At 47.5% G+C, this 27,993-nt stretch overlaps 1 protein-coding gene across 1 annotated transcript; it reads left to right on the forward strand.

Annotated features, from left to right (window-relative positions):
- Positions 1-98: 98 nt before the first annotated feature.
- On the forward strand, positions 99-27,618 carry ATP1A1 (ATPase Na+/K+ transporting subunit alpha 1). Its single transcript, XM_055808020.1, has 23 exons — positions 99-303; positions 7,905-8,012; positions 9,252-9,311; positions 10,351-10,554; positions 10,912-11,025; positions 11,555-11,689; positions 11,887-12,004; positions 12,965-13,233; positions 14,299-14,497; positions 15,921-16,030; positions 17,424-17,558; positions 18,122-18,314; positions 18,811-18,986; positions 19,534-19,670; positions 21,573-21,723; positions 22,295-22,463; positions 23,084-23,238; positions 23,604-23,727; positions 24,507-24,652; positions 24,778-24,908; positions 25,495-25,596; positions 26,730-26,821; positions 27,278-27,618. The coding sequence occupies exons 1-23, from the start codon at positions 292-294 to the stop codon at positions 27,304-27,306; spliced, it is 3,069 nt and encodes a 1,022-aa protein (XP_055663995.1). The 5' UTR covers positions 99-291; the 3' UTR covers positions 27,307-27,618.
- The last annotated feature ends 375 nt before the right edge of the window (positions 27,619-27,993 follow it).

Below are 27,993 nucleotides of genomic sequence, written 5' to 3' on the forward strand. Positions count from 1 at the left end.
CCCGCCTCGCCCGCCGCCTCGCCGGGGCGGTGCGGCCCACCGGGGCGGGGCGCTGAGGGTTCTTTATGCGGCGGGAAGCCGGCGGCGCTCGGAGCTGCGGGCGGCTGCGGCGACAGAGAGGAGCGACCCGGGCCGGGCCGAGAGGGGGGCGAGCGAAGGAGCGGAGCCGCGGAGGAAGGCAGCGGAGGAAGGCAGGCGAGCGGCGGCCGTTCCGCACCTGCCGCCGGCCGGGACACGTGGCGCCGCTGAGCCCCGCTCCTCGCCCGCAGCCGCACGCAGCCGCCCGGCACCATGGGCAAGGGGGTGAGCGGCGGGGCCCCGGGGCGGGGCGCATGGCCGGGAGGGGGAGATTCCGGGAGCGCCGCCGGGTTCCCCCGGGCTCCGCTTTCCCTCCGGTTGGAGCGGGCGGGGCCGCGCTTTGTCTGGGGCGGCGGGGGTGGCGGCCACGTTGTGTGTGAGCCGGCGGTAGCGGCCGTTAGAGGGCGGCGCCGGTGCCGCCGGCCCCGAGCAGCGTGCCCCGCCGCCGGGGGAGGAAGTCACGGCGGAGCCAGGCGCCGCCGCGCCTCTCCCCCGGGCCCGGCCGCAGACATGGCCGCGGAGGGGGCCCCGCGCCGGTGAGCCGCGGCTGGGGCGGGGGGCGTGCGGCCCCGGTCCCGCCGCCTTCCCCGAGGGGCCCTTCGCCCCCGCGCGTGTGGGGCCCGCAGCCCCCGGGCCGGCGTTATCGGCTGCCCTTTCGGAGCGGGGCTGCCCCCTCTCCCGTCAGAGTGCTTCAGACTTCACGGCGGGGGCGGGGGGGAAGCGGAGTTGTCCGGATTATTAGGGTTCATTAGGGCTAATTTGGCTTTGGGTAGCATTGAGAGCGCTGTGGGAGGCTGGTGGCAGGAGGGACATGATCGCCTCTGCCTTTATGATGTTTGTCCTGTTAATTGGGGCGATAGAAGCCTCACAGGAGGCTGTGCAGCTGTTTCTACCCTGTACCTGTGGCGTTTCTAGTTCAAAACCCCAGGGACAGGAGTCCTTAATTCGGATCGTACCTTTTAACTAAAGGAGAAGTGTATCTGAAGGCTCCTGAAAACAGGAGCAAAGACTCCTTGGGGTTGGACGCTGTGACCAGGCGCCCACGTGTGGAGCAGAAACACCTCTTGGGCTGCTCCGATTTTCTCTTAATTTTGAAAAAGTAAAGACCAGTTTCTGGGGTTTATATATTGCTTGGACATTTGGGTTTTTTCCTGTCAAATACTTCCCTGCGTTATCTTGTGTAGCTAGAGTTGTGTAGGCTTTTATTTACCTTTGTTTGAGATTTTTTAGAATTTTTAGTAATTTTAGGCTGGCTTAGCCAAAAGCTGAATTTCTCCGCTTCTCGAAGGAGAGTGTGACGGTGCAGGGTTGGAGGAGTGGAGGTGGGAGCGTCATCCCTGCCTACAGGTGTTCCGCGCTTCCCCAGGCGCTGTTCAAACATTGCCTTGACTTTGCATTGTCCTCGCCAGCGGTACAACAGCGGCAATGTTGACATAACCTCGTGAATAGTAAGGGAGCTGCAAGAACATGGCTGAATGGACAGTTATTCAGAAGAGAGAGGGTTGATGAGTGTGTGGGATGGGTTTTCAGGGTTTTTTTTTGGTGGGGTCTCTTTGGTTTTGCTGCCCCAGTGAAGTCCTTTTGATGCTTGGCAGCCCAGCGTGGCATATTTCAGTAGGGTGAGCTACAGGTAGTAGTAGTACAGCGTACAGTGAGAGGTCATCTAAGAGATAAAATGTTGAGGGTGGATCGGGTGGTGGTGCAGTCTTCTGGATGCTTTAAATCATGGAAAAATCCATGTGTATACATATGGCTGCGGTGCGAAAGGCCTCCAGAGGCTTGGCTGGACTAATAGGAGGTAGAAATGCTTTCTAATATAGAGGGCTGCCAGCTGTCTCGCTTCCACTGCAGGTTTCATAGGTTGCGTGGATCATAAAGCAATTGGCCTGAAACTGAAGTGCCGACACAAGGGATAATTCACCAGGGTATGGCTGCCTCAGGCTTTCTGGTAGCAAGTCACAAGATTTGTTTGTTTAGCGGTGAGAATGCATGCGGGTCATAGGGGAGCCCCTGAAAAATGGGGATGTGAGGGCAAGGCTGTGAAAAAGGCAGTGTGTGGCTGCAGCACTGAACAGCACGTGCCTGCCCTGGGTTAGGGTGCCCAAAAAGGAAACCTCTTTCCCTATGGGATGGAGGAGAATCTAAGAGTATAAGTGTGAGAGAACGAGTTCCTTGTCTCTGTGGCTGTGAGGAGAAGCCGATCGGAGCGCCTGTTTTACTTTAAATGGTAACAGTACAAGGGGAGGGCCGGGAGCCCGTGTCGTTCAGCCCAAAAAGCAGATTATCCAAGGGGGTGTGTGTGTTGGAGGAAGGCAGAAGGGATTTCATTTCTGTTCAGAGCTGCCTGCAAGCTGCCCGCAGACAGCAGCATGTTTTGCTCGGTCTCCCTCGCCGCACAGACATAGCGCAATGTCATCAGTGCGTGCTTTGGGTTGCTTCTGGAGGTCAGTGCTAATGCCTGAACCCCAGTTCAGGGGTTTTTCCTGTCAGAAACCAGGAAGGCTTATTGCATAATGGACAAACTGAGGGGAAATTATGCAAATCAAAGCAATCCTTATCTCATGCAATTAAGAAATCTTAAATATATTTACTCTCTTCCCTCCCCCATCTTTTTCATTCCTACTTTTTATTGCTATGGCTAGAGGATACGCCTTTTGCCAAAGCAAGCCCTGCGCCTAGTCAATACACGTTTTTGCAATAGCAGTGCAACAGGATGAAGGCTCTCTGGCAAGTCGTCTGTCCCTGTGGATTTCAGTCCCACAGCCTGGTGGGATCCTGACCTGCTGAAAGCTGCAGAAGTTCATGCTTCACCCAGGCCTTTCCAGGCAGCTGAAGTCACCGGCTCCTCTAGGGGAGAACTGTGTCCAGTCCACTTGTCTTTATGTGCTTGACAGCTACTAGAGATGTCTGGATTGATGGTAAAGATGCACTAATATTCTGGGCAAAGAATTGTGGGAGATACCTGCTTTAGCAGGGGGCTTGCACTAGATGATCTCCAGAGGTTCCTTCCAACCGTGACCATTCAGTGATTCTGTGACAACACTCTGTAGCTTCACCATGCTGAAAACCTAGCAAGGGTTGCTCAGCCGTGCCAATGGTGGCATTTGGAAAGTCAGCTCTGCACTCAGATCTTCAAGCAGCTCCAACAAGATGTAGAGGTGTTTGTGCTAATATTCACAGAAGGCTTAAGGTGTGTGGGTGGTCCTGTTTTTACCCAGATGATGAAAACCCTTGCAAAGTTTAGATCCCTTGTTGTGGGAGGAGAGCTTGTCCTTCCATAATGTGGGAAGCAGCAGTCTGCTTGCGATGAGCCATTATTAGCTGTAGAGTAAAAGCTGCTTTGTACTGTCCTAGAAGCTGAGCGTATGTTCAATTGATGCAGTTGACTAGACTTTTTGATTAAAGATAGGGGATTGAACACAGTTCTTGCAGAGGGAGTGAGAAGGATCCAAGGGAAGGCATTAGCGTCCTTGCTAGGGTCATGAGCAGTGTTTCCAGTCCAATAAGCATAGTCTGTATCATGATTCATCTGGTTAATGTATTTACTGGTGACTTGTCTCATGAGGCAGCAGGACAGTAACTTTTCTGTTTTCTCTGCGCAGTTGATTATAATGACATAAGTACTAGAACAGATCAGGCCTCCAGAGACTGCGTAATTTATTTTGGCTCTTACTTGACATTTCTTGTTGGATTAGGTGATGTTAGAATAGGGTACTTCTGAGCTTGCCTGATGATTTGCACCCCTCCCGTTTCCTGGTCAATCATGACTTGTATTGAGAACATCAGCCATGAATGGCTCAATTAGTGTGGAGGGGAAAAGCATAAGCTGTATTTGAAAGACAATAGGATTTTCTGGGGCTGTATAAAAATTCTTACACTGGTATGTACAAATGTTGTGCTTAAGCCAATGGAAAAAAAAAAAGGATCTTGCATAAAAAAAAACCCTGTGTTGCTTTTTCTGTGGCAGTTTTGATGAGTCAGAGTTCCTAGGCTAAGTCAAGTAACGGGGTGACATTTCTGATGAGACAGACCTTCCTTTGTGTTCAAGCCATGTGATTAATTCTCCGTAAGACGTGGATTTGAAGTGCCATAGGCCACCTGCTTATTGTACGGCAGGAAAAGGAGGGGAGAGCAAGGGAAATCCTACAGCGCTGAGGGGTGGGATGAACCCCTTGTCCCCTGGCAGCCCAGCCAGCACGAGGCTTTGTTGAACAGATTGGGCTCATCTTGCCAGAAGAGACACAACGGCCCTGAAAGCACAGAAAGGGGCAGGACTTTCTCTGATCTATGCGTCATGTTCAGATTTGAATGATGAAGCAGGAAGTTCAGACTCTGCATGAAACGATCCTGTAGCAAGAGCTGAAACTGATGCTACTGACTGACCTGCTCTGTAAGGGTGGGATGCAATACTAAAGCAACAGATGGGAAGGTGTTGTGCTTTATTTTTATTTATTTATTTTTTTAACTGAGGAACTCTGAGCTCCTTTGTAAGATGGATTCCACTATGACCCAAATGCTTGGGTGCTTAAAGAAAGAAGTAACTCTATCTGCTTTTTGTCTTGACTGCAGCTGATCACTGAGGGTTTTATTAAGTTTTTTTTTTTAAGAAAATCGTGCTTGAACAAGGGCAGTGAGCCTTTTCGTGCTTGCCCACTTGTAGGTTGTCTCGGCAGCTGAAAGAGCTAAACGCTCTTATATTCTTGGGCTGTTCACTGGTGCCCCCAGTAAGACAGGTAACTGCGAAGTTTCAAAGAACCAAGAGGTTTTTAGATCACCTGCAAGAGCTTGCCAAGCTTTTCTGGGGGGAAGGAGCGAAGCTGAAGGTGACGGCCTGCTAGTCAAGGCACCAGCTCCTTCACCTGCATTAGAAATCATTTCTTGCCTCAAGCAGTCATCAATAAGCATGTGTTTTGTGCAGGACTGTGTTTGAACTTGTCTGGTAGAGCTCTAGCGGAAATCAGAGTTGTTTCCTTCAGAGACTGCAGGAGAGAGATGCTTCATGGTGACTTTCTGTGAATTGCCCTGTGGCAAATTCTTGTGATGCTGGAATGTGAGGACTATGCTGGTTTAAGTTCAGTGGCTTCTTTTTTTAAGAAGTGAAAGGAGAGTTTAGGTGCAGGGAAGAGAATGTCAGGAATGCTAGTCTGTAGTTCTGCCTCCTTTCCCTGGATGAGAAGAGGCAAAAAACTTGGCTCTGCTCCACTTTTTAAAAACTGTTTCCATTGCACAGCCCTGTAGCTGCGTGCAAGGATATGGGAGATGCAAAGCCTGCTTTTACTGAGCAGGGCAAGAGAGGGCTTCTGTGCACACGAAATGTACGAGTGTGGCCGCAAAGCGGTGTGCACAGAGGTTTCTCAGAACACTGGAAATACTTGTCTAGATGTGACTGAGGGGTTCTTTTCTAAAAGTTATCTTCCTTCTTTTTCGTGTAGTTTCACTTTTGGTTTTGGTTTCTATTTGGAATAAATAATAAAAATTTGCCGTGCTAGCTGCTCAACAGGGCAGTTCAGTTCTTGAATCCTAACAGTAGTTTCTGTGTCCAGATTGCTCTCAGGAATCTGGTTTGTGATGTGAGGTGCTCATGCAAAGATCAAGCAAGGCGATGCCTTTGAAACCTTTTCTTAATCCTGTTAATGGCTTGACTCTGGTGCCACTAACTGCTGTTTCATCTCAAAATTACATCTCTGGGATCTTACTGGGTGAAAATCTAATTGCATAAAACTTGTCAGGGATGTAATAGGTCCCATGTAGAAGGGAAGGGAAGGAAAAGCTGCTGTTGGAGGCTTCTGAGAGTCTGGAAGTGTATGGAGTGCTTAATGAAGGAACTGCGCAGTCAAAGCTGTGCTGGTGCCTGGGTTTGGTACCTTACAGGGTATCCAAACTTGTAGTTTGGGATTTTCTGCCTATAACTCTTTATTTTTTTGCCCTCTAAGTGATGTTTATATGTGCTATGTCATGATTTGTTTGTCCTTAGACGCTTGTTTACCCTGTCATGACAAGTTCTAAACTGCTGCATGATTTCATGTAGAATCAACCATAATGTAAGTGAATGAGAATCTGAATAAAGAGGCTTTAAGCGAATCATCTGCTCTGTGAAGTATAAGCAGGACTAAGCACAGACTGAATCTGCGAAAGTGTACTACTGCTTTGTGTACTATTGTCGCTGGTCAAACTGCCATAAATTGAAAGCAGATTTCTGTTGCGTAACGGGCCAGCTAGGGTGCCAAACTGAGAATGAAAGTGTTGGAACTTATCCCCCAGATTTGACCAGCCGGAGATACCACCTCTTATTTATCTTCAGTTGATAGGCTGCTTCTTGCCAGGGGACGTGGGAACCTGCAAAGGGCAGGGAGGAGTTAATGCCTTGAAGGGAACACGTGTATGCACTTAGGCATGACTTTTTCAGCTTGAGCTGGGGCTAGTGCATCAAGACTGAATAGCATGTTGCTTGCTTTCCTCCTAGCTAGACTTGCACAATGTCTGGCTGTAATCTGTGTGTTGGAGATGCCGTTGAGCTCTTATTTATTGATTTTGGCTTTTATTGAAGTGGCATAAGTTTCGTGGAATCATTTAGGTTGGAAAAGGCTTAAGATCATGAGAGTCTCACCGTTAACCTAGCACTGCCAAGTCTACCACTAAACCATGTCCCGAAGCGCCACGTCTACCTGCCTTTTGAATACCTCCAGGGACGGTGACTCAACCGCTGCCCTGGGCAGCCTGTTCCAATGCTTGGCAACCCTTCTGGTGAAGAAATTTTTCCTAATGTGCAATCTAAGCCTCCCCTGGGCAACTTGAGGCTGTTTCTTCTTGTCCTATTGCTTGTTACATGGGAGATGAGACCGACCCCCGCCTTGCTATAACCTCCTCTCAGGTAGTTGTAGAGAGCGGTAAGGTCCCCCCTGAGTCTCCTTTTCCCCAGGCTGAGCACCCCCAGTTCCCTCAGCTGCTCCTCACAGGCCTTGTTCTCTAGACCCTTCCCCGGCTCCATTGCCCATCTTTGGACACGCTCCAGTACCTCAATGTCTGTCTTGCAGTGAGGGGCCCAAAACTGAACACAGGACTCGAGGTGCTGCCTCACCAGTGCCAAGTACAGGATGATGACCGCTTCCCTAGTCCTGCTGGCCACGCTGTTTTGAATACAAGCCAGAATGTTACTGGTCTTTTTGGCTACTTGGGCACACTGCTGGCTTGTATTCAGCAGACTGTTGACCAGCACCCCTAGGTCCTTTCCTGCTGGGCAGCTTTCCAGCCGTTCTTCCCCAAGTCTGTACCATTGTGTGGGGTTGTTGTGACGCAAGTGCAGGACCTGGCACTGTGAGCCTTCATACAGTTGCCCTTGGCCCATTGATCCAGCCTGTCCAGATCTCTCTGCAGACCATTCCTACCCTTAAGCAGATCAACACTCCTGCCCAGTTTGATGTTGGTTGAAGGTTCAAACTTGCTGAAGTTGTGCACTTGATCCCCTTGTCCAGCTCATTGATAACAATATTAAGCAGAACTGGCCCCAGTACTGAGCCCTGGAGAACACCACTTGTGACCAGCTTCCAACTGGGTGTAACACCATTCACCACCACCTTTCAGGCTCTGCCACCCAGCCAGTTTTTTACCCGTTGAACAGTACACCTGTCCAAGGCATGAGCAGTCGGATTCTCTGGGAGAATGCTGTGGGAAACTGTTTCAAAGGCTTTACTAAAGTCCAGATAGACAACTTTATAATAAACTGTAATTGCTTTGTGTGCCTGGCAGTCTCACGTGCATAGCTCACATCTGCTGCTGTAGAAGTTGGTGGTAGGGCATTTCTAACAGTACTGTGTCTTCTATTGCAGGCTGGAAGAGACAAGTATGAGCCCACTGCTACATCAGAGCATGGCACAAAGAAGAAAAAGGGGAAGAAGGAGAGGGATATGGATGAGCTTAAAAAGGAAGTCTCAATGGTAAGGGTGTAGGGCATGGAAAGAGCAGCTTTAAGAATGTTCACTATCCCCGAAGCCCTGTGCCACCTGTGACTAAAAGAGAAAGAGCTAGTGTGCTGACAGCATAGTGTGACCAAAGGCACTGAACTCCCTTCTTGTCCCCTCTGTCTCCAAGCCAGACATGCTGCACATGTTTCAGCGTCAAGATGATCACGCAGCAGGCCCTGAAAACATCGCTTCTCAAAAGGCACTTGACACGCAACCCAAGTTTCCACTTGCCTGTGTTACCTGTAGCACAATGTAGCTGCATTTGTTCACCCAGGCAAGCGCTGTCTGGATCGCGGTGTTGCAGGCTTTATTGTGCTCTCATGTGAGTGAGACTGCTGTTTTCAGTCCAGCTGAGGAGTTGAGTCTGTACAGCTCCATTTACTGCTGGCCTCTGCTCAGACTGACCTCAGTATTATTCCCTCTAATTGTTTGAGGCTATGGGGAGTGTCTCCCATCCCCAGCTGTGAGTGCTGGATGATGCTATACATCTGTCTGTGAGCATCATCCAGCTTAATCTGCTCCTTGAAGATGATGCAGGTTTTGTTTCTCTGCTGTGGATTTGAGTCTGGGCTTTTACGTTTTTGGCCCCATTGTTAGGGAGAGGGGATACTAAAGCTTACTCCAAGAAGAGATTTTGTGTTCAGTGGTAATACTAACTTAAGTATCTGCTCCCTTCAACACAACCTTTTAAGTGAGGCACTGCTCTGCACCAATGTGATCCAGTTGAAACCTGGCTGTGAAAAGGAGCCTCTTTCGAGGAAGGAACACTGCTTAAGCTGACAGCATTACTTCAAAATGCGTGAAATTACAGGGTTAATCTTCTGTGCATTCCTACCTTCCTTCCCAACTCCTTTCCTTTTCCCTCCTCCCTCACCACCACCCCCCACCCCCCCCCCCAAAAAAAAAAATCACCCACTGAGGCTTCACAGAATCTGCTGGGGGTGTAAAGACTGCACTAAGAAATTGTCAGAGTTTGTTTAAAAAGCTGTCATGTTGTACTCAAATAGTCACAAGAACACTAAAAATGAGACTGCTTTGACTTGTAGAATGAGATTGAGGTTCGCTTCACAGAGAAGACGAGCTAGAGTCTTGCTAGCTCACCAAACTGTTAAGGGCAGAAGACCTGGGGTGGGGGTGGAATTGCTCAGCTCTTGCTGATCAGCCTGCAGGGACTGTGATTTCTTCCCCACTAAACCATTTCTTGTCTTTCAGGATGACCACAAGCTGAGCCTTGATGAACTTCATCGTAAATATGGAACAGACTTGAGTCGAGTAGGTAGACTTTGTTTTCCCTCCCTCTTTGCCCTGATCTGAAAAGCAACAGTTATGGCTCAGAGCATTTCACAAAGGGAGATCTGGGTGGTCTGGATTTTTTTGTGTGGTTTTTTTTTTTTTTCTTCTTTTTTGTTTAATCTCCCCTCCTCCAATTAATTTTCCCAGGCTTTGGGAGAACTGTTGAGCTCACAAATACTTCTCTTCATCCTCCCACTGTACAGCCTGGCTGCAATACTTTAGTGACTTTGTTAGAAACAAAGTCACTGTTATCTGTGTCTGAATTGTTCCAAGGTCAAGTTGATTCTTTGATTTATTTTTCTTTTCCCTGGGAAGCTTGTAATAAAGGCAAATGTTTGTTGTATTGCAGATGTAGTTTAGTGAGCTAGCACATGCCCGGAGACTTCATGATGGCTAGTAGCAGTTAAAATTTTACTCTTTTATAGGAGGAGGTGTGCAAATGTCCTAGCTAACATCAAAGTCCAGTGCAGAAGCACTGCAGTGGTTTTGCACCTTGGCTCTCATTTGCTTTGCTTAATAAATTTTTTGCATGAGTGCATGTAGCAACGAGCCTGCTCTTACTCTGTAACAGCAGAGACTTGCATATTTCTGTCAAAGACCTTGGCTTCTGAAAGCTGAGCTTCCTGGAAGGCCAGTCCAAAGTGTCATCATTTTTATGGCTCCCAGCTTTCACTTGTTCCATAATTTGACAGGATGGATTCCACTGGGCTGTCCCGCAGAGCTCTGTAGCCTTCTCAGCAGCCTCCTCCTGCTGCTGTAGCCTTCTTGTCCTGCCCTTCTTTAATGTTTGTAGCCCCACAGCCTGCAGGCTCCTCAAGTAGCATCCAGCATCCTGTAGCTCCTCTTTTGGCACTTGGCTTTCATGTCCTGCATTTGCGTTGCAGAACCCTGGCAGCTGTGGAGATCTCCATTGCCTGTTAGCATCTCCTTATACCTGCTGTAGAACATGAACCAAGTTCAGAGCTACCTTCCCCAGTCAGTCTTGCCACAATGCCTATGAAAGGAACCTCTTTTCTAGGGTTTGACTTCTGCACGTGCAGCTGAGATTTTGGCTCGTGATGGCCCAAATTCTCTCACACCCCCACCCACCACTCCTGAATGGGTAAAGTTCTGTCGGCAGCTCTTTGGAGGATTCTCGCTTCTGTTGTGGATTGGTGCTATCCTGTGTTTTCTGGCTTATGGCATACAAAGTGCGATGGAGGAGGAGCCCAACAATGATAATGTAAGTAAAAATGTCTGGTTTACCTCAAAGGCAGACCGAGCAGCCCGTTTGGCTCAAAGCAGATTAACTTCCTCTAAGCATTCAGTCCAGAAGGTTTTCCCATAAGCACGGGAAATCCAGTTGTGTGAGCTTAACATGTCTTGGAGTGCTTCCACGTAACTAAATGGACAGCCAACTTCCTTTGTGTTGTGTTAACAACACTAGCTTGTGGATGGCCTTTGTGTACAAAATGTACAGAGACTGCGAGTACCTCCATGCCTTGTAACAGGGCACTTAAATACTGAGCAATTTGTCTGGACAAACTGGAAGTCTTCCAGGCAGATCATCCTCTTGACTTACTTTCTCTGCTACTTGTAGCTGTACCTGGGTGTTGTGTTGGCAGCTGTGGTTATCATTACTGGCTGTTTCTCTTACTACCAAGAAGCAAAAAGTTCCAAGATCATGGAGTCCTTCAAGAACATGGTGCCTCAGGTATGGAATACTTCATTTCCTTGAGATCTGCCAAGCTGTAGCTTGCTGAAGCTCATTAACTATTTAAAACATCGGTCTCAATTGCAAAAGGCCTGGCTGTTAGTGTGAGTTACTAGCTTTTAATTTTGAGGGGTCTATGAGACTCCTTCCTCTTCTGGCTCCAAGTAACCTTGCTAATAGGCCAGGGCAGTCCCTGGCACCCTGTGAGTTCCACTAGCTTATTAATGTTCATAGGACACTTTCTTGATAGTCTGGGAAGCTCAGTAACTGGTGTGATGGGCACTAAAACTCAGATCCTTCACAAAAGTCTATATTATACCTAACTATCTCACTGTCACCTTGGTAACAAGGAACTTTAATATCAAGGAAACAAAAATAGCTGTTTTTCTTAAATGACACGTATGAGAGATAAACATCTTGGCACAAGTAGAAACCTTGTAGAACCATAACACAACTATTTTAAGATACTCTGATCTTTTGAGCTCTTCAGATTGCTTTTGACATAGGTTGTTTCTTTACTGTCTTTCAGCAAGCTCTTGTAGTCAGAAATGGTGAGAAGATCAGCATAAATGCTGAAGGTGTTGTAGTTGGAGATCTAGTGGAGGTGAAAGGAGGAGATAGAATTCCAGCTGACCTTCGGATCATATCTGCTCATGGCTGCAAGGTACAGCAGTGACGGTCTGTGTGAAAGCTTCATTATGAAGGATGATGAATTAGTTGGGTTTAAAAGAGTGCCTTCTAAGTTGTGAATGGCTGGTGAAGTGGAAGAGAAGGGTAGGGGGAGTGCCTGCTGCTTTATCAGCCTTCATTGCTGAAGGCATCTGCCTACTTGTGTATGGCAAAGTACTCTCTTCCATGTAGGTGGATAACTCCTCACTTACTGGTGAATCAGAGCCTCAGACCAGGTCTCCAGACTTCTCCAATGAGAACCCGCTGGAGACCAGGAACATTGCCTTCTTTTCCACCAACTGCGTGGAAGGTATGTGATTCTCCCACTTCCCTAGCTTATTAATAACGCTAGGGATTGAACTGCATAGGTAAGCAATGCAAATGCTGTGCGAGTTTAGTGTATTAGCTGCTAGCCTACTCTTGCTATGCAAGAGCAGGTTGAAAGTTCCCAGCAAAGGCTTTGCCTGTTGCATCTGCAGTACTGTATAACAAAGACAACTCCACAGCACTACTGTTTGGGGTTTTTCTTTCTTGCTCCTCCTTTGAGGAGCAGGTATGTGCTGTAAAGCGTGACTGCCTTGCTACAGCAGTGTTAAGGCACAGATAACATCATGTGAAGCAAGGTGGTTAGGCAGAGCTATAAGAAATGCTGCAGCTGCTGCAGAAAGCAGGAATTTCGGGTATCTCTGGCAGAACTTCCTGTTGCAGCTCTGAGCATGGTGGTAGGCAGTCTGTGCCGAAGCCCAGAGCATCTCTTCCAAACCCACAGGGCGTCAAGGTGTGACTGTTCAGTGATGGGTTAAGGTTCTGCCTGATTCCTATTGTGTCCTGTCCTGACAAATTCTCACCAGCAGCTTGTCCCTTGCTCTTTCCCACTCCTCAAAACCCCCCCAACCCAGCAGAACTGAAGGACATTCTTGATCTTTCTCAAGAGCCTTGGGGAGAAAAAATGGGCCTTCCCTTAAAGAAGGGAAGAGGACACTGCTTCTTGAAGATGGCTTCGTCTAATTCCCTGCAGTTGGCACTTGATTCCCTGGGATAGAAGGGAGAGGGTGTGCAGTCTGACACGAGGGTCCTGTGCAACGCTTACCTCCATTTATTTCTCATGGTTACTCTTGAGAGTACAAAATGCTACGGTGGGGGACTTTGGCCATTATAATACCTACCTGCATTATCTTGGGCAGAGACTGCTGAACTCTAGGGCAGGCTGAGCAAACTCAGCGTGTTTGGGGAAGAGGTTTTTGTTTTCTGAAACCTGTCTCTCTTCCAGGCACCGCCCGTGGCATTGTCATTAGCACTGGAGATCGCACTGTGATGGGCCGTATTGCCAGCCTGGCTTCTGGACTGGAAGGGGGAAAGACTCCAATTGCCATGGAGATTGAGCACTTTATTCACCTCATCACTGGAGTTGCTGTGTTCCTGGGTGTCTCCTTCTTCATCCTTTCACTCATCCTTGAGTACACATGGCTGGAGGCTGTAATCTTCCTCATCGGGATCATTGTTGCCAATGTCCCTGAGGGGCTGCTTGCAACAGTCACGGTGAGTGAAGTTGGAAAGAAGATGGAGTTGCATATATGGTTCTTAAGAAAATGGAGTGCTTCATGATCAGTGTGAAGTCAGAGGTAGACACTGAAGTAATGGAGTGGTGAGTGTATATGGCTAGGCCTTGTAAATTTGGTGTATTTAGACTAGTTGCCTGAATCAATCTCAAGTCCTGTAGCTGTTTTATCTAATGAAGATGGGTCCCTAAGCTAGGCCTGCACAGGGGCTTGGCACTGTAGAACTGAAGTGAGCAAGACTAGGGGTTCTGGACTTGTCTTGCCTTTTTCTGTGGCAGGAAGGGGCCTTCCTGTTACAACTGTTCAGGGTTTTTGCACACACGTGTGCTCCAGCCCTCCTACCCTGAATGGCTGGCAGAGCATCCAGCAAGCGTCACTCTAGTCCCGTCCTGGCTTTTGATCTGAGACCTGGCAGAGGTTCCTGTAAGTTTGGTTTCCTGAAGAGATGGTGGGAGTATCTAGGTGTGAAGTTTGGTTTCCTGAAGAGATGGTGGGAGTATCTAGGTGTGCTCAGCTGTGCAGGGGGAGGCGGTGGGTAAGGCTGGGGGCTTCCATGCAGCCTCAGGAGGCAGAGCAGCAATGGAGCTGGCAAATGCACAGTTGGGAGCAGGAACCAGATAAGAGCCTCTGGTGAGAAAGGGTAGCTGGAGGTGCTGTCCTCTTACACTGGTGAGTTTCAGCCCTGTTGTCACCAGACCTGTTTCAGGCCTTTCTCATACATGGCCTGTCTCCACCTGTTTTGCAGTTTTCGACTTTAACCAAAATGTTAGTCTAGGGCATGTTAATCCCTTCCCAACACACTAAGAAGCAGGAGACTGAAATCTTGCAGGTCCTTTTCTGGACGGTTTGTGATGAGGAAAATGTGTCGTTTAAATCTAGCAGCTGGGCCTAAATGCTGCTGTTTATTTTGCACTGGCAGGGTGAGCCTGGAGTTAGGTATCACTGCAGGGTATGTAAGCTGGTGGTTGTTCCATACCCACAGTGAGTTGGGTAGCAGTGATTTGGTGCACAAGCACAGCCAACCTGTCATCTTCCTTGTCTCCAGGTATGTCTGACGCTAACAGCTAAGCGTATGGCTCGTAAGAACTGCTTGGTGAAGAACCTGGAAGCTGTGGAAACCCTGGGCTCCACGTCCACTATCTGTTCTGACAAAACAGGCACTCTGACACAGAACCGCATGACGGTTGCACATATGTGGTTTGACAATCAGATTCATGAGGCTGATACTACAGAGAACCAGAGTGGTAAGACCATTTCTTTGCACTTGAGGCATTTCAGAAAAAAGCTATTTTTTAATGGAGTTTCCTGTACTTCTAGGAACCCATGTTTCTAGCATTCCAGTACAAGTGAAGTTCACAGTGCAAGGGCTTCTGACGTACTATTTACAATGAGTGTTAAAAGACTTGGTGACACACAGAAAGCTTTGCGCTGTACCAGTTCTGTTTAATCCTTAAACTCTGTATAGGCTGTTTTTGTCAGAATTACTGGTTTGATATTTGAGTCTCTTGAATGTTCAGCCCCTTATATTTGTCCAGTGTGTACAAATACTGTTCTGCACTTCAAAGTACCCGATTAGTTTTGCCAAAGCGTATCTGAAGAAATTGCCCCATCTTAATTCTGCTAAAAGCATGGACAGCAGAGGTCTTGACCCTGATAGTAAACTACTTGAGACTTAGATGCAGATGGAAATTTCCCATGTTGAGCTAGATGGCTGCCCTGAACAGGGGTTTTCCCAGAACACCCTGGTTGTGTTTACGGAGTGGTAGCAGTGAATGAAGTGACAGTAAAACTTCAGCAGGAAGTTTCTTTTAGATATTGATAAGAATCTGAAATCTCAATGTGCTGTGCAGTTCAGAGAGGTACTTGCATCTCCAGAACTGTTTAGTACAACCAAATTCAGGAGTTTTCCAGCTGTTGTCTAGCTTGTGAAACGTCGTGCTTGCAACACGTTATTAGCATAAACTTTTTCCAGTGCTGCTGCTGCGCCCTGTCCCCAACCACTCCAAAACATTGTGCTTGATTGAACCACTTAAAAGAGCTGCTTTACTGTTCTTGGTCTTTACAACTAGTGCAAAGTAACAAGCTATAAATAAAGTGTTATTTGGAAGCTCTCAGTTCTGGCTTGGCAACGGTTGGCTTGGCTGCAGTAGAAATAAACCTAGAAGATGTCACTTCATGGAAAGTACATTAGCTTATCAGTTAACTGGCTGTTCAACTAATCTCCCTTGAAGCCAACTTAAGAGCCAGCATGAGAGGAGCAGTATCTTTACTTAAGCATTGTTCCTTTGGGAGCTATTTCATCCAGTTCCTGGGTGATGGATAAAGTGGAACCCAGCATCCCTTACTCAAGCCCCTCTGAAAGAATAATGTCTGTCCAGAATCCCTTGGCCAAAGTTAGCATGGCCGCTGCTGCTGGATCCAGCCATTGCTGGAATCTTGAAAGCAGAGGTGTTTTCCTGCACTGTTGCTATTTGACCCTGAGGTCTCAAAATAATCAGCTGTTCATCAACTACCTGGGAAAGGAGGAGGATTGAAAGAGTTGTAGTGTGCTAGCAGGCTCTAATTTCCTATTTCTGAGGTAAAGGCTTCTTGCTCCAAGCCTGTGGGACTCTGGGCTTCTGTGATTTTTCTGGGGGGGGCTTTTTGACATTCTTCCCCTGCTTTCAGGTGCTTCCTTTGACAAGAGCTCAGCTACTTGGGGTGCTTTGTCCAGAGTTGCAGGTCTTTGCAACCGTGCTGTGTTTCAGGCCAACCAAGAAAATGTACCAATTCTGAAGGTGAGTTCCTAAAAGAAATGTTTGTTCTGTTCCTACCACTACCCTTTTGTAATGGTAGTGAGATTGTCCTGTGGGTCACAGGAACCTGCAAAGCAGGGGTGTCTGCTGCTCTTAATCTTTTCTGCAGTCTGGTGCTTTTATAGATGTGGTACAGGCAGAGGAGATTGGGCTGGGAAGATGTTTCCTACAGCAGACTCACTGCCACCCACTAGCATCTACAGTCTGTTTGGGAGGTCAGATACTTGACAGGGCTAGGAAAGACCAGAAGGCTTTTCTAGACGTTACTCAATGGCTCTTCTAAGAACTGCTATCTCTGGCATTTGTACACAGCTACAAACACCCAGTTCTGGAAGCTGGGAGTAGACGCCAGAGCTGGGGGAGCAGCAGTGGGAGACTGTTTGTCTTTAGCCAGTCTGTTCTTGCTGGCAAGTCTTGGTTTCTTAAGCTTTTGCTGGTTCAGCACTGGTGCAAACACCAGCATAATATCAATTCAGATTCCCACTTCTGAACTGTGACCCAGCCAGGGTTGAAATTAACTGTACAGCGCTTATAATCTGTCAAATATTAGTCATGTTGCTTAGTAAGCTTCTTCCCAAGGGTGTTCTGATGCTGTAGTAATAGAAATGATGGAACAAACTTTTTTTCTCTAGCACTCCTCTGACTGTAACTTCAGGTCATGTTTTTTAGACCCAAGATGAAGAGCTGGAGTTATTCTCATCTAAGGAAGGCTTGGGAGGGGCGGGAGGGTTGAAAAGTCTTTAGATACCAAAAAGCAGTTAAAAAATAATAAAAAATAATTCTCATCACAAAGAGATCAGAAGAGCAAGAAATTTGGTGCAAATTGCAGCAAACAGAACTGCAGCAGGACATTGGGCAGACAGAGTTCTCCAGAACTGAGAACCCCATCTACAATCTCTGAGCTCTAACCTTATGAGGGAGGAGGCGTGGACAGATTAAATCTTCTCTGCCAGAGGCTTGATAAGATGATCTTATATTGGGGTGGGAAAGCACGTGCGAGTGTTTCTGTGTATGTCATCAGTCTTCATCTCGCCTTTGCTGTTCTTCGTGGCAAACGGCTTACAGCCGTTCTTCTCAAAGGTTACCTTCCAGCCTCTCTTTCTCTGACTGCACCTGATTATCTGACTTTCTCTGCCCTTTAAAAGGGCTTCTTGACTTTGGCACCAGAAGACTGCTGCTCTCTCAGGCTGGGAGGCCTGGCATCTGAAATACAGTATTTGTCAGTGGTAGGTAATAGAATTATTTATTCCCTGTTCTCATATCATGTTATGTAGAAGCTGGGACTAGGCTGAGATAAATAAACTTTTTAAAAATATCTGATCTTCTGTGGTGAGTCCACTGGGATGTATGCTTTGATAGTTGTCTCTTCCCTCAGAGAGCTGTGGCAGGAGATGCCTCTGAGTCTGCACTTCTGAAATGCATTGAATTATGCTGTGGTTCTGTCAAGGAGATGAGAGAAAGGTATCCCAAAGTGGTGGAGATTCCATTTAATTCTACCAACAAGTACCAGGTAAGTGTGTATTCTCTTGAGGCAGAGCCGCTGTGTGACACATTTACATAAATTTGCACGCAGTGTGCCTCAAAACTTGTTTTGGCACCAAAATCTTGTCTAGTCATTGCTTGCTTGTAGACTGCTGAAGACTATGAATTTAAGTTGAACAGACCATATCAGTTATACTGCATAAAAGCTTCTGGAGCTGCCCTGACCCTAAGGTGTCATGACGCTGCTGTGAAATGGCCAGGCATGCTTCCCTCCTGTGCAGCAGTAATGCATGGAGAATGGAAGAACTCAAATCTGGAAATAGGAATGAACTGCTAGGAAATGGCCTTAACGGGTAGAACTTGGATACAGAAAAGGCCACTGCAACATCTGTGCTTATAATGTGAATGTTAAAGTATACATAGTAATTCCTTAGTTTGTGAACCTCTTTTTAAAGTGCAGGTAAAGGAAAAGCAGAGCAGAATATCACAAACTGTCCTAAGCTACCGTAGGCACAAAACACTGAGAGATGGTGATTACTCGTGACCTTCACAGTACATGTCTATAAAACAATTTCATTGCTTCCACCCTAGCTGTCTATCCACAAGAATGCAAATCCATCAGAATCCCGTTACTTGCTGGTGATGAAGGGAGCTCCAGAGAGGATCTTGGATCGCTGCAGCACCATTCTTATTCATGGCAAAGTGCAACCCCTGGACGAGGAAATGAAAGATTCTTTTCAGAATGCCTACCTTGAGTTGGGAGGCCTCGGGGAGAGAGTGTTAGGTAAGGAACAGCAGCCTTTATCAATTGGAAAAAGATTTGTCCTTCATGCTCCTGTGCAGAGTCCCCACAGATTAAGTACTGTGTTCCTGCAGCGTAACCATAGCGTGGTGTTGAGTCAAGGTCACTTCAGCAATTCATATAGGAACAGGTCCTGCCTTTAGCCTTTAATCTAAAAGGCAGCCTGCGGGGTCTTGTCTTGCCCAGCGGCTGGGTTGCCTAGATCAAAATGAAGCAGAGCATTTGGGACCTTCAGGTCTCCGTGGGGCCACGTGGTATTAGATTTGCTCCACTGCATGTGAAGCAAGCTGTGTCTGGGCACCTAGCAACAGCTAGTAGTTATCAGAATAGGAGCGTGGCTCCGGCCTCAGTAGCCTTGGCTAAACCTCTGACGCTGCCCTGTTATTCTTGCGTAGCTGTTTGCAGAAGCAATAAGCATTTGTTCTCTCTGCCTCCTGATCTGTAGGAACAGAGTAAACATGGGTTTGATGTGTTACAGGATTCTGTCACTTGGCTCTGCCTGATGATCAGTTCCCTGAAGGCTTCCAGTTTGATACAGACGAAGTGAACTTTCCTGTAGACAAACTCTGCTTTGTAGGACTGATGTCTATGATTGACCCGCCTCGTGCTGCTGTGCCAGATGCTGTGGGCAAATGCAGAAGCGCTGGGATCAAGGTAGTTTACTCCTGGGTTGAAAATTGCCTTGCTCTATACCTGTGCATGTAAAGGGCTTCCCTTAGTCTCTGTGTCACTGTAACATGAGTGAAGACAAGTGTTAATGAGGATTTTTGTAGCATTACTCCAGGCTTCATTTCTGAGTTAAATACAAATGCTTGTGTGTTAATGGACCGAAAAAATGAGTTAGACTCCAAACTGCTAGAGCACTGGCAGGCGCTGGTGGTGCAGTGTCCCAAAGCATGTGATTTGGCTCAGGTGTGTTCTGCATGTCCCACAGTACTGACCGAGATGAGAGAGCAAAGCACAGGCTGGAAACGGAACTGGATCTGTTGACTCAGGATTAGCAATCTTCTGTCTTCCATCCACCTCAATCCCTTGCATGCTGGTAATAGGTTACTGCCTGTACCTCAGCCTTGCTCTGTGCCAGGGCTTGCTAGCAGAACAAAAGCCACGTGGCCTTTTTAGTCTCAGGGGACCCTGCCTTCTGGGCAGTGTTGCTCTGCAGCACAGGCAAGGGTTTCACGGCAGTCTGTTTGCATTTCAGGTTATCATGGTTACTGGAGACCATCCGATCACAGCCAAAGCCATTGCCAAGGGTGTGGGCATCATCTCTGAGGGCAATGAAACAGTAGAAGATATTGCTGCTCGACTCAACATTCCCGTCAGCCAGGTCAACCCTAGGTACTGACGCTGGGGGGGAAGGCCAGAGCTGTTAAAAGAATTAAGCCCTTGCCTCTCTTCTTGCCTTGGATAATCCCTCAGCATCTCTCTCTAGACATGAAAAGCTTCGCAGCGTCTGCTTTGCTCAGCATGTTGTGGCTCTTCAGTGTGTATCTTGAGTTATTGAACAATGCATAAGGCTGTCTTGAATGTGCTTGTGTCTTATGCATGGGTAGTAGTTAGGAGTAAGCCCTATACAGAAAACCCAGGTAGTTTCTTTCATCCTTTTTTGGCCCTGTAGCTGCCTGTCCTGATGGTCTGTCCCCATGCTGGGGGAGAGAAACAGCTGGCTGGGTGAAGTCTTCTGAGGATTAACTCTTTCCCCATGAGCTGAGCATTTGCCCTGCCTGGTTCATGTCACTGTGCAAGCCCCACATACTGGCCCAATGTAGCAGGCAGGAAAAAGCATCTGAATTGGCATGGGGGAGGGAGGTGGCTGGCTGGGGACTGTTTTGAGCAATGCTGTTGCAGAGCCCAAAATGCACGTACTCCTGTGATTCCAGATCTTTAAATAGTCTAGCTTTGCCCTCAGACGTATACTTAGTCAGGCTTGTTTAGTAATACAACTTACAGGTTCATGGGGAAACTCCAGTAAAAAGAAAATACCCAGTTAGCTAGTCACAGTCCAGACTGAATGGGCTACCAAAAGTAAACTCTGTTTAACTGTTCTATACTCTTTAGGGAAAAGAGCTGAAATGACACCTATAAACTTGATTACTCAAAGCCCAGCTCTGTCCGTCTTGCTCTCAGACTTCTGGGTCTGACTGCAGGTGGGCAAAGGGAGCAGGACTTGGGCTGGGTAGAGGAATTGATGCTAGCCAGTAGCTAGAAGCAGCATAAATGTGAAAATGGAATTCCTTCCTCTTAAGAGGTTAATGTTTGCCTTCATAGCCTAGTGCAGAACTGAGGCATCCTCAGAAAATGTCCTTTGGCATAAGCAGGCTGTTTGCAGAATGGCTGGGCTGTCTGCATTGCTTAGCTTGACCCAGCCTGTGTTTGAGCTGGAGGGTAGCCACCTAGCTTATGAACTGTGAATAGAGACACCCTGTGGAATGAAATAGCTTGAGGATGACAAGTATTGTGGCTGAATTTTTTTTTTTTTGGGGGGGGGGGGCGGGGGGGAAGTGGTTTTGTTGGTTTGGTTTTTTTTTTTTTGAGGGTAACTTACCAACCTGGCAGTGCAGGCTGGGGATCAGTGGGCTGTGTGACTGAGCAGGTCAGCAGCTGGCTGTGAGGGTGGGGAAGGAATTTCCCTGTCTAAACTGGGTGATGTCACGATCTGTGTGGACAGTCTCCTAGACCTATAAGGGATGGTATGCTGAGTGAGAGAGGTGGTATTTTGCTGTAGCGTGCAGGGTACCGAACCAGTCTAAATATAACGTGGCATGCTTTTGTTGCTGAAGAGTGTGGAATAGTTGAACTGGCATAGGATGGGCTCTCTCTGTGAAGAGCCAAGTGTAGATCATCAGCCTGTTGCAAAAGAGATTGCCGGCAGAAGACCGCAGCATCTCTCGTGATGGTGGAAGCCAACTGCCTCAGCCAGGGCTTCATTTCTTGCAGAGGGGCCAAGAGCTGTGGTAACAAATAGTTTTTGCCTTGGTGCATTTTAAAAAGCAGTAGAAAGAATGAGTCTGCTCATGGGGCTTTTTGTCTGTTGCTTGGTGCTGTCTTTTTCTTTGTGTTCACCATCTACCTTGGAGCATGAAACTTCTGTGCAGAGGCTGCCTGAATTAGTATTTAGTCACAGCAGGAGTTGGTCTTTCCCTAGAGCTCTGGAGAGCCATAGTTTTATGGGCCAAATACAGCTAATGAGAAATTAGTTGGACTTGTGAAGTAAAACATTATATTGTCTCTTGATTGCAGAGATGCCAAAGCTTGTGTTGTTCATGGCTCAGATTTGAAGGATATGACTAGTGAGCAACTGGATGACATCTTGATTCATCATACAGAAATTGTCTTTGCCAGGACATCTCCTCAGCAGAAGCTTATAATTGTGGAAGGCTGTCAGCGGCAGGTAAAGAGAGGGAGTCCAGGGATTTCATGTTGGAGAAATCCCTAGAGAGATATACGTAAACGTGTGTGTGTGTGTATATATATATATAAAACCACAGTCAACCCATGCTGCCTTCTGAAGTGGCAGGGCTTAGTTTTCTCAGTGCCCTCAAGTAAACAACCAGACTAGATCTCAGTCTTTCAGCAGCTGAAGGCAACTGTCAGGCTGCTCTACGATACGTAAATATAAGGGTCTTGCAGGAAAACATTTTCCGTTTTTACTGAGGCTTTCTTCTGATCCTAGGGTATTTAAATTGTTTAATTTCTAAATGCTCTGGAGGTGCCTGGGAGATGAGGATTCAGCATGTTTATATATTGTCCAGCATCACCTTTGGGGAGAGCAGCATGGTTCTCTGATAAGCCTGATCAGAACAGGGAAAGGGGTGAGGGGAGGACAAGGAGAAACTGAGGTATCTTTGTTGTAAAGTGAAGTAGATTTTATGCTTCATCTCCTGAAAGACAGGAGAAAGCTTTTCGGCCCAAAACATATTACACGATGATTTCAGTCTTTCTCTCCCTGTTCTTGTGACTAGGGTGCTATTGTAGCAGTCACAGGTGATGGTGTGAATGATTCCCCAGCCCTGAAGAAGGCTGACATTGGTGTTGCTATGGGCATTGCTGGGTCAGATGTCTCCAAACAGGCAGCTGACATGATTCTGCTAGATGATAACTTTGCCTCCATTGTCACTGGTGTTGAAGAAGGTGAGTTTATAACTTGTCTACAGTAGTCACAAAGTGGTGTGCTTCAGCAACGTAACTTACTGATTCCCTCTGAAACAGAAGCATCTGGAGGGCTCTCCTTTATTTGAGCTTGTCTCCATGATAAGTGTTTTCAAGGAGGGCCGTGCTGTCCTCCTCCCTTCAGGGTCTTCTCCCCTTCCGTGGGACCAGCATGACGCTTTGGGATGAGTAACAGTAGGAAGCAGCTGAGCAACAAAAGCTACTTTGTCCTTTTGCTTAACACTGACCTTACAGTCATCTTTGCCAGCTGAGTCTGACACATTTTCCTCCCTGATGGAGCAATAGCTCTCAAACAGGAACAGAGCAGAGGGTACCTTCAGGGGCTCCTAACGATCTTGGGAAACCAGGGCTTAGTATCCTTAGTATGCAGTGAACCCTGATTGATTGATGTGACCAAAAATACTACTCTGTATAGGCGATGCCGTGCGTGGAGCACACAGTCTCATCCTTACATGCAAGAGAACTCTACAATTTGCTGCACTAGCATTTTGCCTCTCAGTGCTACTGAAGCTGCCCATGAGCTACTTGGCTGCTTTCTGCCGATTAGTGAGAGTTGCATTGTTCTCTCTTCCTTGCCACAGGGCGCCTGATCTTTGATAACCTGAAGAAGTCTATTGCTTACACCTTGACCAGTAACATTCCTGAAATCACACCGTTTCTGATCTTCATCATTGCAAACATACCCCTTCCACTAGGAACAGTCACCATCCTCTGCATTGACTTGGGCACTGACATGGTAAATGTCTTTTTGTGTCAGGAAGAAATTTTGGGAAGAAATGTGGGTGTTCTTGGGTACCCTAAAGAAAAGGCAGGTGGAAGGAAAATGCTTAAATACAGTTTTCTCTAGCGTTCTGGTTTAAAATCAGTGACTGTTTGGTACTCGTAATCCGTGCTCCCTGTCTCATGGCTTTCAGAGTCTGAGGATCCTTCAGTTCCATGTAAGGACAAAGCGGGGGTGGGGGGTGGGGTAGGGTCCCTCTTGAATACTACAGCTAGAGGTTTTGGGCGGTGCTGTTTGTCAGGTTGAAAACATGGGGCAAGGAAGGCTGTACACAGTGGAAAATTGAAATGGTTCTAACAGTGGTCCTACCACCTCCCAAGGTCCCCGCTATCTCCCTGGCATATGAGCAAGCAGAGAGTGACATCATGAAGAGGCAGCCCAGAAATCCCAAAACAGACAAGCTGGTGAATGAACGGCTGATCAGCATGGCCTATGGGCAGATTGGTAAGCTGGTCTGTTTTCTCTGGCACCAGTTTGAACTCGGTGGTAGTGGGGGTTATACGCCATCCTGAGTCAGTGACTGCTCTGGTAGAGTTGAGGTTTGGGATGTATAAACCAGAACCTCAGGCTGTTAAGAGCTCTTGCCATGATTCTGCCCCTGTGGCACATAGCGGTGGCTTGTGCAGCTTGATCCATTGAATTGCTTTCACAGTAATTTTGTTTAATTGCATAGCGCTGTAAAGGAACTGGCTGACAACCAGCTCTCCTCTGGTTCAGACTTGTTCAGCAAGAACATAGATCCCATTGTTAGTTTAATTAGAAGTAAAGGATTCTCTCCAGCGTATCCCTAAACACACAGTATTAGGAGTCTTGATTAAAGGCAGCTACAGAGACGTGCCCAGTTCACAGGACAGGAGCGCATGCTTAATTGCAGCAGACCTTGGGAACCTTCTTGACTATATTTTGCAAGGATTGGGGGTGGCCAAGGCTTAATGAGAATACAAAGGGAGTTTTATCTTGTGTCCTTGAGTACTATGCCATCACAGCACAGGGCAGCACAGAAGTAACTCTGTACAAAGTTGGGAGGAGAAGCTGCTCAGCAAAAGAGTCGCAGCTGAGTTTGATGTTAGTGTGAACTATTTCTATAGCTGCTGCATGGGAGACTGAGCCCCTCAAGGAGTAATGTTTGAGGTGGTTGGGGTCTCCTGCAAACTGTTTTCTGTTAATAATTGCACTGCACAGTAGCTTCATCAGTTTTTTGTCGTTCGTTCTTACGTGTTTAGGTATGATCCAGGCCCTTGGAGGTTTCTTCACCTATTTTGTAATCATGGCAGAGAACGGGTTCTGGCCTTCTGGCTTGCTAGGGATCAGAGTTCAGTGGGATGACAGATGGATTAACGATGTGGAAGACAGCTATGGGCAGCAATGGGTAAGTTGTGAGGCACCACTTGGAGGCTGCCAGCCAGAATTCTAAACGCCTGCTGAACTTGGTGTGAGCACCAGAGCAAAGGCAGCATGTCTGAATGCATGCTCTCTGTTTTGTCCGCTTTCTAGACCTACGAACAGAGGAAAATAGTGGAGTTCACCTGCCATACAGCCTTCTTCGTCAGCATTGTGGTTGTGCAGTGGGCAGACTTGATCATCTGTAAGACTCGAAGAAACTCTGTCTTCCAGCAGGGGATGAAGTAAGTCATAAGTCAGGCTGTCCATGGAGGGATTTAGAATTGGATTCTGTGTATTCTCCAGCACATGGCAATCTAGTTCTTCATCCCAGCACTCTCTGGGGATCTTGGCATAAGTCTTGAACAGTGTGGTGCCTTGGTAGTGGATAAGAGGGACGGGGTGCTCTGTTTCTTGTAGTACCTGTTGCATTAGTCAGGCTGAGACAGTGCGAAGTGCTGACTTCTGTTGGCTGTGGGAGCTAGCCCACCTGGAAGGACAGTGACATACTCCAGCGCACAGCGTTGTGCAGCAGCAGAGCAGCTGATCAAGAGATCTGGTGGCGTGAACCCCAGCTGCCTTCTGAATTTGTAATGAAAGCAATTGCTGGCTGACTTAGTTGTGAACTGGAATGTATCTTTTGTCTAGAGACATAATACCCTTGTGACAGCTGGGCCATCAGCTTGGATGGCCTGATAGTCCCCACCTGATGGATTTCTGGGCTAGACCAAAATGTCTGTTTCTATCGACTACCATGTGGCAACTAGGTGGTTTTTCAGGATGTCATCTGTGAGAGTACTTTGTTCCTGACTGCATTTCTGTTTCTACTAGGAACAAGATCTTAATATTTGGTCTCTTTGAGGAGACCGCTCTGGCTGCGTTCCTCTCCTACTGCCCTGGGATGGATGTTGCTCTAAGGATGTACCCTCTCAAGTAAGTTGCATCATGTTTTTTGTGCAGCAGGCTGTACTGCAGAATGGTAGTGCTTGGGTGGGGAGATGGATAAAAGTGAGCTTGTGGAGTATGAAACCTAGTCCTCAACCCAGAAGAGCTCAGGCTAGAGGGTGTGAGTGGTCCTTTGCTGTAGTGGGGCACACCAGGGGTTTGCTTTGCTTTACTGTTTGTGGGGAGCCTGCAGTTCAGTGCCCCATTGAAAATTAGCAACGTGACTTCAGTTGTGCCACTGTGCTGTAGTGCAGCTGCTCTTGTACTTAACTTGCGTGGAGTATTTTATGGGTAGGGGGCTGCACCTCCAGAGAAAGCCAGTTGAGTTGCTCTGAAACACAGGCCAGGTGACTCTTTATTAAAGAACTGGTGATGACATCTTGTGCCTTTTTCTACCTTCCACGGAATTGGCACAAGTAGTAAAAATCTTTTGAAGGATGCTATGTTAGGTGCAGATGACCAGTTAGTGCATAGTAACTTTCTGATGTTGGGAGGGTGCCAACATCTTAAGCATTGCTCAACAGTGTTGCAACACTTTGTGTCCAGGGCTTAGTCTCAAACTTTGAACAGTCCTAAGTGCCACGAAATTTTTCATTGCAAAAAAAAAAAAAAACCAAAACCAACAACCCACCCTGGTACCTCTTGCAATCCATTCAGAAGTGTTGTCTAGAGTTTGGTGCTGAAGTGTCAGCATTTCTGAAGAAAGCTGGCCTCTGCCCAATGCCTGCAGCAGCTAGATGTTAGCACGTGTAAATCTGGGGAAACCAATGCAGTTCAAGTGAGCAAGGCTGTGGGCACAAAGGTTGTGTGTACTTAGAGGAAATATTGCTACATTAATAGGTGGGGAGGTGCTGGTACGGAGATGAACAAAGGTGCTATGACACACCTTGTGCTGGAATTAATATCCAAAAGTGGATGAACCTATTGCAGCAGAAGACTTGATGGTAATTCTTGGCTTGGAGGATTCTCAGCTAAACCACAGCCTTGTGGGAGCTGGTGCCCTGGCAAGCTGGGACATGCCAGCCTTCCTGCCCTCTTCTGTGCCGTCGAGTCAGAGCTCTGCTAGGCGAAGAGAGAGCATCTCCGCTGCCTGTGTTCTCACTGTCTCCTCTCCCAAACAGGCCAACCTGGTGGTTCTGCGCTTTCCCATACTCCCTTCTCATATTCCTGTACGATGAAGTCAGAAAGCTCATTATCAGACGCAACCCTGGTGGTAAGAATATGCTGCTAATCTGTGTATTTCCTTCCCCACCTTTTTACGCTGCTGAGCTCTGCAGAAGCTCTGACGGTGCTCAGGGACCCCCAGTGCTGAGCACTGTGCAGGGATGTGTTTTGCTGTGTTTTCCCTTCCTCGACATCAATAGTGCAGTGAGTTCAAATTGAGGATTTCCTCTGTCCTTCTGCCTTCGTTCTCCAGCAGTATATGAAAGTACTGATGCACTGAAGGAGGTGGAAAAGACTGATCAATGCTTGGGTAGTTCTAGAAAGCTGGTATAGAGCCCAAAAACTGCAGCGCATTAACAATTTGTCACAATTTTTCCATTGCGATGGGTCACTTACTAGTTCAGGTGCTACAGTGCAAGCTTTCGAAGCCTAAAAGCAGCTCTCATGAACTTCATATTGGTCTGCCTCAAGACTAAACCTGCTTTCTTGCTCCCTTTTCTTTTAGGTTGGGTGGAAAAAGAGACCTACTACTAAAAAGCGCCTGTAAAACATTCCACGCACAGCCCATGCCACCTCTCCACCATCTCCCCTGTGTGCGTACTTCATCTTCGCAAGCGCAGAACTGTGCCTGGGCAGGAGTGAGCTGAAACTAAAGGAAACGTGAAGAAACATGGACTGGAGGAGAAAGCAAGGGGGAGGTGGGGGTGGGGGGAGTGTCTGACCATCAGTCCATGGGGATGAGAGTTTGAGTAGTTTTATGTGCCTTTTTTTTTTTTGTAAAAGGAAACTGAAGATTTTATATGTGGATTTTTACAAATAAAGATGGATTATAAGAGGATGCCCCCACATGGTCTTAGGTGGATGTTTTTCTCAAGAAAAAAACCCAACTGGTGCAGGGTAGCTTCCCTTCCGCACTTAGGGTGTGGTGGCGACAGCCTGGGTTAGCCCCTGGCTTCCCATTTTTGTAGCAGGGGCAGCAGAGCTGCCCGCCCCAGAGACAACAGCATATGCGGTTTTTAAAAGCCCTGATGCGTCCCGCTCTGTAGCTCAGTGCCTAACCTGACAAATGGCTTGCAAGCACTTGCATTTTGAAACCTAAAGCTCGGGAAGCTTGGTGGCTTCTGCCTATGCATCTTGGCTGCTTTATGCAAATGTAGCTCTGAGTGGAGCAAAGAGCTGGTGGCTGGAAGTTGCTCTGGTTTGCTGTAAGAGGCTGTGGTT

This window comes from Falco peregrinus, chromosome 6, assembly GCF_023634155.1.
Source record: "Falco peregrinus isolate bFalPer1 chromosome 6, bFalPer1.pri, whole genome shotgun sequence".
In the NCBI taxonomy this organism is placed as follows: domain Eukaryota; kingdom Metazoa; phylum Chordata; class Aves; order Falconiformes; family Falconidae; genus Falco; species Falco peregrinus.

Coding starts and splice junctions, on each gene's coding strand:
- ATP1A1 (XM_055808020.1), top strand. Junction 17,559..18,121: donor ATTCTACCAACAAGTACCAG/GTAAGTGTGTAT, acceptor CTTCCACCCTAG/CTGTCTATCCACAAGAATGC. Junction 18,315..18,810: donor CCTCGGGGAGAGAGTGTTAG/GTAAGGAACAGC, acceptor GATGTGTTACAG/GATTCTGTCACTTGGCTCTG.